Raw genomic sequence first — 14,557 nt, forward strand, 5'->3', positions numbered from 1 at the left:
TCTACTATTGCTGCAGTTAGCATCCTGATATTTTTCTGTCTTGTAGTCTATTTTCTTTTTTCTTTATGCTAGATGAGTTTTGCATGTTTCCTCTATGTTAACCTGGATCCCAGAACTGGGAGGTAAAGGAGATGGGACACAGAGCGCCTGGATTCAAGGATTAGTGTGTCCTTTTGAATGCCTTTAGGCCAATGTATACACTTGTTTGCACTGTGTATGCGCACTTGTGCAGTATTAAATAGTGATACTGAGAGGCTGAGCCTTGCTCCGGGATAGTGGCATCTTTTACATTTTACCAGATTCGTAACGATAACGTGAGCTGCTTTTTCTAAAGCAATTGGATATACTTTCTTGTCTACTGCAAAGGCATACATGTAGCGGACCATGTCAAAGTTTGCAGGACTTTGCTGTTAAATTAAAAATGTATGCAAAGCTTTCTCTTCTCCTTTCTTTTTATTTAGTTTGTGTCTGAATCTTTCGTAAAAGTGCTCAAATTTCTGTTGTGCCGGGGTGGTAATGATGATCCACTGTTCAGGATTTTTATGGCATAACTGGAAACTGCTGTGGAAAAGTGCTCACTCCAGTATTAATTACGCTTAAGTTTTATTAGCTAGAGAGTTATTTACTTTTTATCTTTTGATATCTTATAAAATGTAAAGCTGCTTTTATCATGTGTCTGGTGAGGTGTTTGTATATGTCTTCTAAGACAGTTGAGGATTTGTTTTACCTTTAAAATTTATAAAACTTAGGAAACTAAGTATGGTTTTACAGTTGACAAACTGATTAGAGATCAGGCTGAAGCTGAAAGGTTATGTGAGTGGAAAGAGACAAAAGTTAAAACTGCTGCTTTTAATGGCAGTTGTCTTGTGAAAGCTCTGTGTAAGTTACAAGTCTAACTTTACTGTGACCACAAAGTTGAATATTCTTAAGTTGATAGTACTCAAAAATACGGGAACTTTGTATGGAATTACTTGTCAGTGCAATTCGATTGTAAGAGGTTCATAACCTTGCATTAGTATGACTATACTTGTTGCTACTGAGAGGGGTTTTGCTAGGTATAGATTTCAGAAACAGAATTAACTTTTGAATGCTTTATCATATCGTGTGTATGTTTTCTGGTTTTATTTCTTGCATTAGTGTCTGAAGCCCATATATCTCCTGACATTCTTCTGGAACACTCTGTGCCTTCTTCCTGCCTGGTTCCTTCTGACTCATTCACTTTATCAAGTGATAATGTCGCAACAGCTATTCAAACAGCCAACAATGTTATAAACCCAGCTGTTCCTGAAGAACAGGTAAGACCACAATTTTTGTCTTTCAGTATGGGAACTTGATGTATTAAATATCTTAGCATTGTATCTTTTCTGTGCAAATTTAGATTGAATTGTCTTTTAAGAGCAAAGGGTCTTTGGATTTCTGTGATACAGACTTGGAAGTAAAAGAATTTTTAAATTACGTTTAAATCCTGTAACTGGGAGACACCATACTACTTCGGTATGGACTGCAAGAGAGATAAGTGTGTCAAAGAGTTATTAAAAGTTTAAGGCATGCTGATAGTGCTAGGCATGAAAGTAGGAAACAATAGCAGGAAGGTTTTGTAAAAAAAAAAAATGTGTTACTGTTAAAGCTGTAAACTTTACCACAGAATCGCTACGGTTGGAAAAGACCTGTAAGATCATCAGGTCCAACCATCAACCAACGCCACCATGCCCATTAAACCATGTCCCACAAAGCCATGTCTTACACGTTCCTTGAACACCTCCAGTGATGGTGACTCTACCGCTTCCCTGCGCAGACTGTTCCGGTGTTTCACCATGCTCTCAGTAAAGAAATTTTTCGTAATATCCAGCCTAAACCTCCCCTGGCGCAACTTGAGGCCATTTCCTCTTGTTCTATTGCTAGTTACATGGGAGAAGAGACCAACACGCACCTCTCTGCAACCCCCTCTCAGGTAATTGTAGAGAGCGATGAGGTCTCCCCTCAGCCTCCTCTTCTCCAAATGGAACAACTCCAGTTCCCTCAGCCGCTCCTCACAAGACTTGTGCTCCAGACCCCTCATCAGCTTCATCGCCCTTCTCTGGACACGCTCCAGCACCTCAATGTCCTTCTTGGAGTGAGGGGCCCAAAACTGAACACAGCATTCGAGGTGTGGCCTCACCAGTGCCGAGTACAGTGGCACGATCACCTCCCTACTCCTGGTGGCCACACTGTTTCTGATACAGGCCAGGATGCTGTTGGCCTTCTTGGCCACCTGGGCACACTGCTGGCTCATCTTCAGCCGGCTGTCAACCAACACCCCCATGCACCCCCATGGCTGTGCATATGTATCATACTTGTATGTTTTCTCAAGCAGTTTTAGGAATAGAGAATTAACATTTAATTTTTACTTAATTGAATTATTTTCAGTTTTATTTTTTACTTTATTTTAGTTTATTTCCCCCCCCATTGCTTTTAAGGTTTATTTTTACTTTTTTTTTGGTGATCTGATGCAGTCCTAGTTGTGTGATCTTGCTCTCTCCTTGTGGTTGCAATACTGCTGACAACTGATCTTAGCATCTTTTTGGGTGGTGAAAGTGTTTAGTTTTTAACTAAACAATTAGGTGAGCAAGAGAGGGAAAAGAATTCCTGCCTGGAGATTAGCACAAGAATGCAAGATTGCTGTGGACGAGAATTAACTAGATTTACACTCCCAAGTGAATTTTTATTGCTATTGATTGCAGTGTCACCTATGTGAACAAGTTTATTGATTGTAAAGTTCCTTGTTTCAGGATGCATAGCAGTATATACTTAAATTAGAAAGTGCTCTTTTCTTTCTCTGAATCAATCAATATTTTGGGCTAGTTTGTGACCCTCCCATTCCCAGCACTTTCTTGGTTTATGATTCTTCAAGCAGTCTCATCAAGTCCTAGGGCTACTCATGGTGAAAATTGAATTTCATCATTAAGTCAGATTTCCATAATCTGACCATTTAAAAGCATTTCTCTAGGGTTATATAAACAACTTGTACAAAATACTTGTTTTGATGGAACTGACTCTTACCATTTTTCCTTTGAGCAGTATCTGTATGTTCACACTTCAGAAGGACAGTGGCTAGTACAGCTCCAATAGTTCAGTCTTAGTAATGAATTGGTTACTGGTTTGTATTTGTTCCCAGCCTAATGTTTTGGGGAAAGCCTATAAAAAGTGAAGAGGAGATGTGCCCAGGTAGAAATAATATCTCAGAAATTTTTTTAGAAATCCTAAAGTGAGTTTTTTTCTTGGGATGGGGGAGTGTTTGCTTTCTTTTTTGGCTGATGCCAGCCAGGGTCATTTTCTGTGTTGAAAGCTCTTCTTCTCCCTCTCTGACAATGTTTTGATAAGTAAATTTCTGTTACTGGCAGGATGATCAAAATATGCTTTCCTTCAGCCACAACAGATCCTACCCTTTTTGATTTGGGCTAACGGTGAAATGTGAATAACCTGTGTCCTTTCTTGTTTGAGCTAGGCCAGCAACTTTAGCTTGTGTGCTCTCTGGAAACAGCACTTTGGACATTGCAGAATACTAAGGCTTAGGTGTATTTTTTAAAACTAAAAAGTCATTTGGTTAGGTAATCTTACTAAAAATAAGAAATAGACTTTGTTACTTCTGAACAATTATGTGTGCAAGTTCTATTTGTAGGCCATGTTTCAGTCTGCTGACAGACCCTTGGTTCCATAAACTCTCTCTTTAATGCAGGCAATAATACAAACTACAGAATACAACATTAGCAAGTGTTACTAAAGGGAGAAGGGGAGTTGAGAGGAGGTCCTTTAACAGTACTTTGAAATGGAGATCAGACTTTGCACTTTTGGATAAAGCTAAAAGAAAATGGTGGGCATAAAACTATAATGAAATATTTTCACACCTGTTAGAGGAGGATGTTAGAACTGTATTCTTCTATAATTGTGTCTCCAGAACCTCTTGAGGTTTCATGTTAAAAAAAACTTCAAAGTTTTGGTTTCCAACATCACAATTTTTGGCAGTGCCAGACTCTAATCTTGGGTAGTACTTGGAAGTAGAATTAGCACATCTAGGTTCTCTTCGCTTCTTACAGAAGGGGAATTCAGAGCACAAACTGCAGTTTTCTTTCTGGCTGTTTTATCTACTGGATCTTATGTATCCATGTACAGTCAAGATCTCAGCTATTTTTGTTTCTTTCTTTGAATCCTTCGAGAGATACTTATCTATTGAAAAGTTAATCTGTTATTTGAGTGTCTGTTTGGAATAAAAGGTGTTAAGGGAGTGGATTAAATCAGATCAGTCAAGCCCCTCAATAAACACATTGAGATGTTCATTTCACTACCCCTCCCCAAATCTCATGTGCTCTTGGCTTTCAAATTGTTGTTGAAAATGTGGCAGCTGAAATTAATTTACCAGCTTTTTCCTTTGAAGTTCCTTTGCTGTGATAGAAACAAATTTTTGCCTTTTTTTTTAAAGGAAAAAAGAGCTTTGGCTTGTGTTAATTATACCACGAAATATTTTAAACCTCACCTAATTTATTTTTGTGCTTTTCTGAAAATATGGGCTTATTATCAGTGTTTCATCTGTTTTGGGTTGTGTATTCTAGGAGCCTCTGTTTCAGTTTTTGTACTTCCACGGTTCACTGAAAAAGCATTAACTAAATGTTGTAGACATGTCCCAATTACTCTTATTCTGTTGGTCTAGCCGCAAGATGATATACTCATTTCAGCACAAAAAATTTGTATTCCCTTTCCATGGCTACTGTTTGCAGTCTGCGTTGGGTGAAAACATGGAGTGAGTAATCCAGGGAGAGTTCATTTCCCTGTAAGCCCGATGCTTTGAGACAGATGATTCAGTTTCACTTCTCTCTCTTTTCACCTCTTTTGAGTAGTTTGACCTCATTGGAAACTGAGGTATCCATGCCATCTTCCTTCTTAAAGCCTTCTCCTAAAGTATTCTTGAAAAGCAGTCGAGGAGATCGGAAGGATTGATGTGAATCCATCTAGAATTACTAGCCAATTTCAGAGAAGTGTGGTTTCAAAAAAGTAACCTTAGTATTTACTGTTCTTAAGTTCTGTAATGTCATCTGGAAATGAAATTTGACTTGACTGGAATGTTGAATTCCCTTTACCATTTCCTTTACCGTTTTGTTTCTTGTATGAATTAGATTCAAGCAGATATTCCAGTTGCCTCTTTGAATGTGATTGAAGACAAGACTTTAGTTACATCAACCGTTGCTTTGGTTGATGCTGAGACACAGAGAACAAATGAACCGAAGAGCTACCTTCAACAAGCTGTTGCAAACCTAGAAATCAAGCTTGGCACTGCTGAAGAGGAAAAATTAAAAATTAAAAAGGTATGAATAATTTTTTAATGAAAATGTTTGGCATTTATATAGGATTTAAATATAGCTGGAGCTGGCAGAGATTTGCAATGCATTTTTTGTAGAAATTAGCCAAATTCCAGAGAAATTGGCCAAATTTGGCCAAAATACATTTTTTTTTCATGTCTGGTGTCTCTTTTAGGCTGAATTTTTCTAAAGTTTCAGGAAAAAAAAAATTTTTTCCTGGAAGGGAAGAAAAAAAAGAAAGAAGAAAAAAAAAGACAAGTTTTCTTAGCATGGAGCTGTGTGGTTGTGGTTAGAAGGGATAGTGGTTCCCCCATGTTTTGGGAGTGAGTGTGTGGTCACTGAAGTTGACAGTGCCTTTGGCTATCTTCATGAACATAACAGATAACACTTTTTTCTTTTTTTTCTGGGAGCTCTGGTAACTAAATTTTTCATATTCCTTCTGACCTGAATGTGATACGCTACCAAGCAGACCTATGCCTGTAGTTATGTGGCTGAGTTAGCAAAAGGTCACTGAGGCATGGGAGAGTACGTTGAATTTCTGCTATTCTTAATACTGTTCCTTGACAGCTATCAAGGTGTGCTAGGGAAGGAGGAAATGGCTGGTTGGAAATGAAAATGAGGATGAGTAACTAGAGCCAAAGATGAGGAGGTTTGGAATGGACTGATTTTGCGAGGAATTAAGAGTATAGAGGAGGGCTGGAAGGCAGGCATGAATGCAGACTATAAGAGGAGATAGGCTGAGAGCTAGGCTCTGAACTGAAGAAATATTGCACAATCAGTTTCTATCTCTGCATTTGAATCAAAGACTTTGAATCTCAAGAACTGTTTTTATTATTTCGTCCAAAAGCAGGCTTGAACTAAGCAGACCTGCTTTTTCTGTCCTCCTTATGACCCTCTCAGTTGTGCCTTTGTTTGAATAGCTGTACAGTGATCTGGCAGGTCATTTGTTTCTATGCTGGCTTCCTGTGTGGCTGTAGAAATAGTTGTTCCTGAGCAACTGAAAGGGTGCCAACAGCTTAGGTATAGGAGGAAAGAGTTTGGTAGGAGCAACAGCTGCACTAAGAAAAAATAAAAGTCTTTAGGTCTTTGTATAGCAAATAATTTCAAAGTTTATTGTCAGTACTGTTATTCTCCTTCCTCTCTATTGGTTCATGTTGGGCAGGCTGCTGGACTGGCTCTCTGTGAGATCACAGAATATTTTAAAATTTTATTCATTTTGGAGATGTAGGTGGAGATCATTAGGGCTGTATGTAATGGGATTTCTGCCTTTTTAGTGAAACCATTTGCTAAAAGTACTTTTTAATATGCTGCTTTTCAAATGGAGAAAGACAGAACAAGCTATTAAAAATATGGAAATAATTAGAATAGAATAGTTCCAGTTGGAAGGGACCTACAACGATCATCTGGTCCAACTGCCTCAGAACTTCAGGGCTCACCAGAAGTTAAAGCATATTAAAGGCATTGTCCAAATGCCTCTTAAACACTGCCAGGCTTGGGGCATCGACCACCTCTTTAGGAAGCCTGTTCCGGTGTTTGACCACCCTCTCGGTAAAGAAATGCTTCCTAACGTCAAGTCTGAACCTCCCCTGATGCAGCTGTGAACCATTCCCACATGTCCTGTCACCAGATCCCAGGGAGAAGAGCTCAGCACCTCCCTCTCCATGTTCCCTCCTCAGAAAGCTGGAGAGAGCAATGAGGTTGCTCCTCAGCCTCCTTTTCTCCAAACTAGACAAACCCAGTGACCTTTGCTGCTTCTCGTAGGACATGCCTCCAGGACATGCCTTTGATTTTAAATCCCTTATACTTCTTGAAAATATTGTCTCAATTTAAAGACTGCAATCAGAGTTTTCTTGCACAACCCTTTATCTCTGTGTATATCGTGATAGCAAATGTCATAGCCTTCAGAAATGAAATTAGTTGGAGTGATTAACTGAATCTGTTTACAAATGTTTGTAACTTTACGGTGTTGTGTTTTTTTTTTACACTTTATAGGAATTAGAATATTTACTGGAAAAACATAGTGTTCTAGAAATGGATTTCTTGAAGGAAAAAAAAGAAAAAGTAATTTCGCATCAAGATCATTACAGGATGCTCCAGGTAATGTCTTTCTTGTAGTATCTTACTTTTTTCCAGGATGGTTTTGTTTAGAGTATATTTATGTCCAACAAATACTCTGTTAAGTATCTACAGGCCTGGTCCAAAGCCTTTCAAATTTAAAGAATTTCTAAGGTCTTTAGATCAGAGCCTGACTTTTGACATTACCCGGAAAATAGGTTTAATAGCCCACTGCGTAGGTACATTATTGTAACTCGGATCACTCATTCTTATGATGATCTATTTCATAGAACAGATGAAAAGAAAAACACTTTGCACAGTAGATGTGTGTTTAACAGAATGACTTAGCATGTTCTAGAGTAGCTATGGCCAATTATTTCTAAAGTATTAGCTGACTTGAATATGGAATAGTTTGTGTTGTGTAATAAAAATCTGTAATGTGTAATTAGATGCTAGACAATGGAATTAAAATTGCTTCCATTGCAAAAATCAACATCGTTCATTGAATACATTTGTGAAGTCTCACATACAAGACAAATTTTTCATTGAAGCTTTCAGTCTTCTTCCAGTGTTGTAGCAGGACAAACTAAATATTACAGACTTAGAACACTTCAGAAGTTTCTTGTTGGTAATTCAGCTTCACGTAATTTTTTTGCTGCTGTGGATGATTTTTAAGTAGCTACTGCATTGTTTGCCATTTGTACGTAAGGGTAATAATTTATATTGAATTCCTGGCTGCAGTACTTCCTAGAACTTATGGTAATATAATAATCTAATCTTTTTTTTTTTTCCTTGTTTATGTGTGTAACATCCTACTCAATGAAAGAAATCTTTGCTTAGCTATGTTATAAAAAAGTTTTGCTTAAAAACCTTCTGATTTAGTTATACTGGCTAAATTAATGATCATCATCAAGCTCTTTACAATAGAATTAGTGGATTTTATTTTTTAATACTTTCACGATGCTCTTCAAGCAGAAGTATTTAGGTAGTGGAAATGGTACCGGGGTTTGCAAGTATCAGTCTGTCTGTATCATACCTCTTTGAGTCAGGTACTACAGTTTTCAAGAATGGCAATGAAAGGGTCATAACCTTTAACTTACTTTGTAGAAGAACTCATATACTTCCGCTTGTTGTCTTCTGGATATAGCCAGGATCAAATCAGAGAAGAAAAGCGAGTCATGCTTCTAAGAGCTGATGGTTAAAATTACTTTCATGAAACTTGAATATTGGATGCCTTCTGTTAGTACAGCTTTTAATGCCAATTTCTTTTGTCTTTCTCCTTTGGCTCCTACAACACTAGGGTCAACACCTGTGGCCACACACTGAGTAAATCTGGCAGCTACACAGTACAGATGTCTGTCTCACTAGCATTTCTTTTTCCAGTAGAAACAGCTGGTTATTAGTGTTGTTGATTTGAAAAGCTTAAAAGCAGACTATAGTGGTGACTCTGGCATAGCTTTGGGAACTCTCAGGATAAGACTTCCAACTGAACTGATTCTGGCATCCTAAGCTGTAGGTGTGCATTGACTTAATTCCTCTTAAATGAAATTTCCATGTTAATATTTGATTTTAATATGTAAAACAAGTGCCTCATGAGATGGTTCTAACTGCTTTTTAAGTGATAGTGCATTATTTAGTGCACCTTTATATTTACTAATTAACTGACTTCCAGCACTTGTGACATAGGGAATTTTCAAAAGCTGGTTTGGAGGCAATAGAGCCAGTCAGTCAGATCTTTAACAAGGTGATATTTAAATTAGACTCTTTTCTTTTTTTTGTGGAGTTATTGTGCTTGGTTCTCAGAGAAGATTTCATTAATCTTTGTCAACTAAGCCAGTAATTCTTTTTTTTTATCTTTTCCTATTGATTTCTGCCTCAGTCAAGGGTAACAGTTATGTTACCACATTTTTGTTGTCACAAAATTGTTTCAATAAAGTATGCTTTCAGGTTTTTTTGATATTAAAAAAGTATTTTGAAAGACAAGGTAGGAACATAAAGCATATTACAGATGTTTTCTGAGTTGGGTTAGCGTGCTGATAAAGTAAATTGTGTTCTGGACTAGTCACAAACTTTCTTCATCGTAGGGGTGAAAAAAGCCTTATACCTAATTTGGTAGTACTGAAAATGGAAGAATTGAAGGGGAGTGATAATCACTGCTCCTAATCAGAGGGTCAGAATTCCAAGTCTTTGGTAGAGTTTTAGCATTTAACCAATGGACGACAATGGAATGTTGCTACATTTATGCTTGTGCAAAAGAGAAAAGTAAAAAGTTCTGTGTTTTGTCTAAATAAAATCAGCTTTAAAAAAATCAAGATTGAACAGAGCGTGTAGTATTTTCACATTCTTAATGTTGTTTCCATATGTTACTACAACAACCAGAGACAGTAAAGGGGCAGCAGTGGGTTCATAAATAGACTAAACGAATTGCTATTAACTAGTATTATAGAGTTGTTTGGCTATTTAATGCAATGGTCTCTTTGAGGTCTTGAATTCATACAAGCTGGTAAAATTAGAGTTATAATTCCCGCTTTGGTGTTTGTAGTATTTAAGAGGCAGAATAACAAACTGTAATTCTAACTTATTTGCGTACAAAATGTAGCTGAGTTAAAATTGCTTTGGGAAGTGTAATCTTAGTTTTCTTGACTTGTGTGGAGTGTTGCAACCATGAAGTTGCATAAATGCAATTTCAGCCTTAAAATTCCTTGCTTATTTAGACAGGAAGGAAACAAGTGCAAATGTATGTCTGATTTTCATATTTTTTCTCGGTATGTCAGTCTTATTTTTTCCCTTTTTTTGATCATAGTCATTTATATATTCATCTCAACTCTTAATACCTCAGCTCTTCTCTACATATGAGGTGCTGCATATTTTCAAGACGTTTAGTGCTAGTAAGTAATACATGTTTTTGATTATAATGCAGAATTAGTAGCCATTTTAATCTAATAAATCTAAACTTGTGCTGCAGCCTCATTGCAATATGTTGTAGAAAGGAATAACTGCTGCATTTTAAAACTACCAAACCCCAGTTTGTAATGTAGTGAAAAACCGTCAACAGGAAAATGAATACTCCTGTTTAGTAGGTGATGTTCTTTTATTTGCAAATCAGAGAGGGAACATTTAATTTGAGAAGGGAAAACAGTGCCTGGGTTCTAGCGCTCTGAGTAGGAACTTAATTCTTTGGACAGATTGGTTAGCTGATAAGACTTCTGCTGTTTGGTCTATCTACAGACAACTGTTTTTGATGATCCACTAAGAACTGGATCATACATTTCCCCTGCTATTTCTTTGATTTACCACACAGTCACATTTGAAGTAATACTGCATTGCTGCTGGAAAATTCTAGTTGCGGTTATACACATTTTTTCCCATCATCAACCCTTTCTGGAAGTTAAGCAGGCTGTTTTTTTTTAAAGAACAATATAGTTGATGTGGTGCAATCCTTCTTTTTGAAATAGATTCTTTTTTCTTTTGGCAACTGACATCTATTCTTCTAACCTAACAAATCTATAGTTGTTTTGAAAGCACCAAATATGTTTTGTTTTGGAATCCTTTGTTTCTGTTCTGCCTTTTTTTAGGGAATGTCTTTTAAAATTTTATTGAAAAAGTGACTTCAATGTGCTTGTTTTATTTAGCAATATTCCTGTTGCAAAAAGTCATGATTAAAAATGAACTAGCTTAATACTATAATTTCATTTTGAATGATATTCTTGTGTGTAAAAAGGCAGGTCAGATAGACTCCCTGTTTAAATGATGTTTTAAAAAGGTAGGAAAGGAAGCTTATAGTGAAGAAAACATTGACAGATGAGTACACAACGATCCAAAGAAACTTCCCTAGGTCATGCAGTAACACCTAGCTGGGAATAAATGGCATGGTAACCTAAGTACAATCATTGCTGGTATTAGATGTTATTTTGTTTATTTATTTCTGTAACTGTTGATGTTTGGGGAGTTTTTCATTTGAGTACCTGTGCAAATGTCACATTAAGTTAGAACGGTTTACATTATGAGGAAAAGACTTTAAGTGCAGTTAAGTAAAGACAGGAGAAGGTAAACTTGTGATTTTGGGCTAGTTTCTTCCTTCGGAATTCTGAGGGATGAGTTTATTTTTATTCTGATTAATATTGCCTGTGAATTTTTGGGTTTTTTTGTATATTGGACCCATGAATCTCACATATTCATATAAAATAGAATGTATACTTTGTTTTGTTTGTCTCCTTGTTTTTGGAGATGATGATGCAAAATTTTAAAATAGTTTTTAAGGTATATAAGAATTAAAACTTTATGTTAACGATAGATTCATCCTACAATTTTACCTTTAAGTAGAATTGTACAAACAGTGATTTTGATGTACTTACGTTTTAGGACTGAACATAATATGAATCTCAAAAATTGCACCTAATACATGTAAAAAGTTGCTTGTATTCGTAAGGTGTTGAAAAAGGAATGTTAAATAATGTGGCTTAATGGGATGATGCCTGATTTTGTGTATGGATCCTTTTGATTTTTTTTACTCTTTCTTGTAGTATATAAAATGATGTGTCCTAACTGTTGCCCCATCACCACACTTCATGGAGTTTCTTCCTTTCAGAATTGAATTAAGCCTCATAATATTTCATAATGTATCTTAAAAGCTCTGATTTTTAGATACAAACAATGTCACAGTAATCTCAATATTAATGAAATAAATGACTGAATAAGTAAATACTAGGTCTAGTGGTTACATGCTAAACTTCTATAAAGAAAATAATTACTCTTGGACAGTTGACATTACATTTTTGCAATTCTAAGAACAAGAAACAAGGTAACTAATTCTGTCTTGAGGATGGCAAAATTCAGTTTTGCAATTCAGAAGTAAGTAGGGACGCTGGTTGCTGAGAAGGGTAAAGCAGCTTTGGGAGAGCTGTGGTTTTGGGGGCTGAAAGTTCAGTGGTATTCCGAGAAGGGGAGGAGGACAGCAGCTAAAAGTGAATAGAAGGTACTGATAGGGATTGAGAAGTGGGAAGTTAATCATAGATACCACCCCTCCTTGCTACTCCCAATGCAATCGCAATCAGAAGGCTATCAGGTTGGTTAAGCGTGATTCTCCCTTTGTAAATCCATGCTGACTACACCTTCTTGTATTTCATGTGGAGGAGGACAGCAGGAGGACACCTTGTAGGACACCTTCAAGAAGGAGGACACCTTCTTGTATTTCATGTGGAGGAGGACAGCAGCTAAAAGGGAATAGAAGGTACTGATAGGGATTGAGAAGTGGGAAGTTAATCATAGATATCACCCCTCCTCGCTACTCCCAATGCAATCGCAATCAGAAGGCTATCAGGTTGGTTAAGCGTGATTTTCCCTTTGTAAATCCATGCTGACTACACCTTCTTGTATTTCATGTGTCTGGAAATGGTTTCTAGGATCAGTTGCTCCGTCACCTTCCTGGGGACTGAGGTGAGACTGATGGGCCTGTAGTTCCCCAGATCCTCTTTCCTGCCCTTTTTGAGGACAGGCATGATATTTGCTTTCTTCCAGTCCTCAGGAACCTCCCCTGCTCACCATGGTCTTTCAAAGATAATTGAGAGTGGCCCCACAGTGACATCAGCCAGCTCCCTCAGCACTTGTGGCTGCATCCTGTTAAGGCACCATGGACTTGTTTAAGTCCGCTTTGTTTTAGTGTTCCCTAACCCACTCGTCTTCCACTGAGGGTTTAAGTCTTCCTTGCTCCAGACTTTCCCTTGGGTCTCAGGGGCCTGGGATTCTTACCAGTAAAAACTGAGGCAAAGAAGGCATTTTTCATATCCTTTGTCACCAGGGCCCCTGCCTCACTCAGCAGTGGGTTCGCATTTCCCCCAGTCTTCCTTCAGTTGTTAACACACTTGTGGAGTCCTTTCTTGTAGCCCTTCATGTCCCTAGCTAGCTTCAAACCCAAGTGGTCTTTAGTTTTCCTAACCCCATCCTTACACTCTTGGAAAGCAGCTCTGCGTTCCTCCTGGGTCACTGGCTCCTGCTTCTACCTCCTATATGCTTCCTTTTTATGACAGAGTTTAGTGAGGAGCTTCTTGTTCATCCGTGCAGGCCTCCTGCTGCCTTTGCTTGATCTCCTGCTTGTCACGATGGACCATTCTTGAGCTTGGAGGAGATAGTACTTGAACAGCAACCAGCTCTCTGGGAGCCCTCTTTCGAGGGTTGTCTCCCATGGGATTCTTCCAAGCAGACCCCCAAAGAGACCGAAGTCTTCTCTCCTCAAGTCCAGTGTTGTGATCCTGCTTTTTGCCTTGCTCCTTGCCCTACCCCGAACTCCACCCTCTCATGGTCACTGCAGCCAAGGCAGGCTGCCACTGATCTTCACATCCCCAGACAGTCCTTCCGTGTTTTTAAGTGTCACGACCAACAGAATGCCTCCGATTGCTCCTCAGTCACCTGTGTTAGGAAGTTGTTATCAATGAACGTGCCCCAGGAATCTCTTGGGTTGCTTGTGCCCTGCTGTGTTGTCTCTCCAGCAAATACTGGGGTGGATAACGTCCCTCATGAGGACCAGGCCCTGGGAATGTGAGGCTTCTTCCCATTGTCTGAAGAAGGCTTCATCTACGTTGTCTTCCTGTAGACCACCTGGTCTATAGCAGACAGACGTGGCAATGCCCGCCACGCTGGTCTGCCTGCTAATCCTGACCCATAAGTTCTTGACTGATTGCTTACCCCAAAACAGAGCTCCATGCATTCCGACTCCTGTCTCACATAAAAGGCAACACCCTGTCGTCGCCTTCCTGGTCTTTCCTTCCAGAAGAGTGCATTTATGATTCTGAAAAAGGTGTTCTGCAGGAGATTGGAAACAGGTCTTGGAGGTGGGTGCTTTTTGTGGCTGGAGTACTAGAAAATGTATGTTTTCTTACAAAACTAATATATGACTTACATCCTGTTAAATACCATCTTCTAAGAAAATATTTAGGTTGGTTTTAGGTGCAGACATAGAGGAGACAGAATGCTAATAACTTTTTTCACACCTATTTTTCGTTATCTACTGTACCTGCAACTAAATTTATAAATGAGATTCCAGGAAATTTCACAGGTCACAGCAGGGTTTAAAATTACGGAACACTGAAAAGGGGGGATTTCAGAAAAGGTGCTTTCACAGATAGCAATGCATCTTTTTGCTGAACTGTTAAAGGTATTTATGGATATGGCAACAA

At 38.2% G+C, this 14,557-nt stretch overlaps 1 protein-coding gene across 1 annotated transcript in view; it reads left to right on the plus strand.

Annotated features, from left to right (window-relative positions):
* The window catches only part of CCDC91 (coiled-coil domain containing 91), a 127,414-nt gene that overhangs the window by 8,456 nt on the left and 104,401 nt on the right, over positions 1 to 14,557 (plus strand). Inside the window, exons 3-5 of the mRNA XM_059816607.1 lie at positions 1,138 to 1,295; positions 5,148 to 5,336; positions 7,323 to 7,427. Coding sequence (XP_059672590.1) covers positions 1,138 to 1,295; positions 5,148 to 5,336; positions 7,323 to 7,427 — 452 coding nt within the window. The remainder of the gene's footprint in view (positions 1 to 1,137; positions 1,296 to 5,147; positions 5,337 to 7,322; positions 7,428 to 14,557) is intronic.

The sequence above is a fragment of the Gavia stellata genome, chromosome 4 (assembly GCF_030936135.1).
Source record: "Gavia stellata isolate bGavSte3 chromosome 4, bGavSte3.hap2, whole genome shotgun sequence".
Lineage (NCBI taxonomy): Eukaryota > Metazoa > Chordata > Aves > Gaviiformes > Gaviidae > Gavia > Gavia stellata.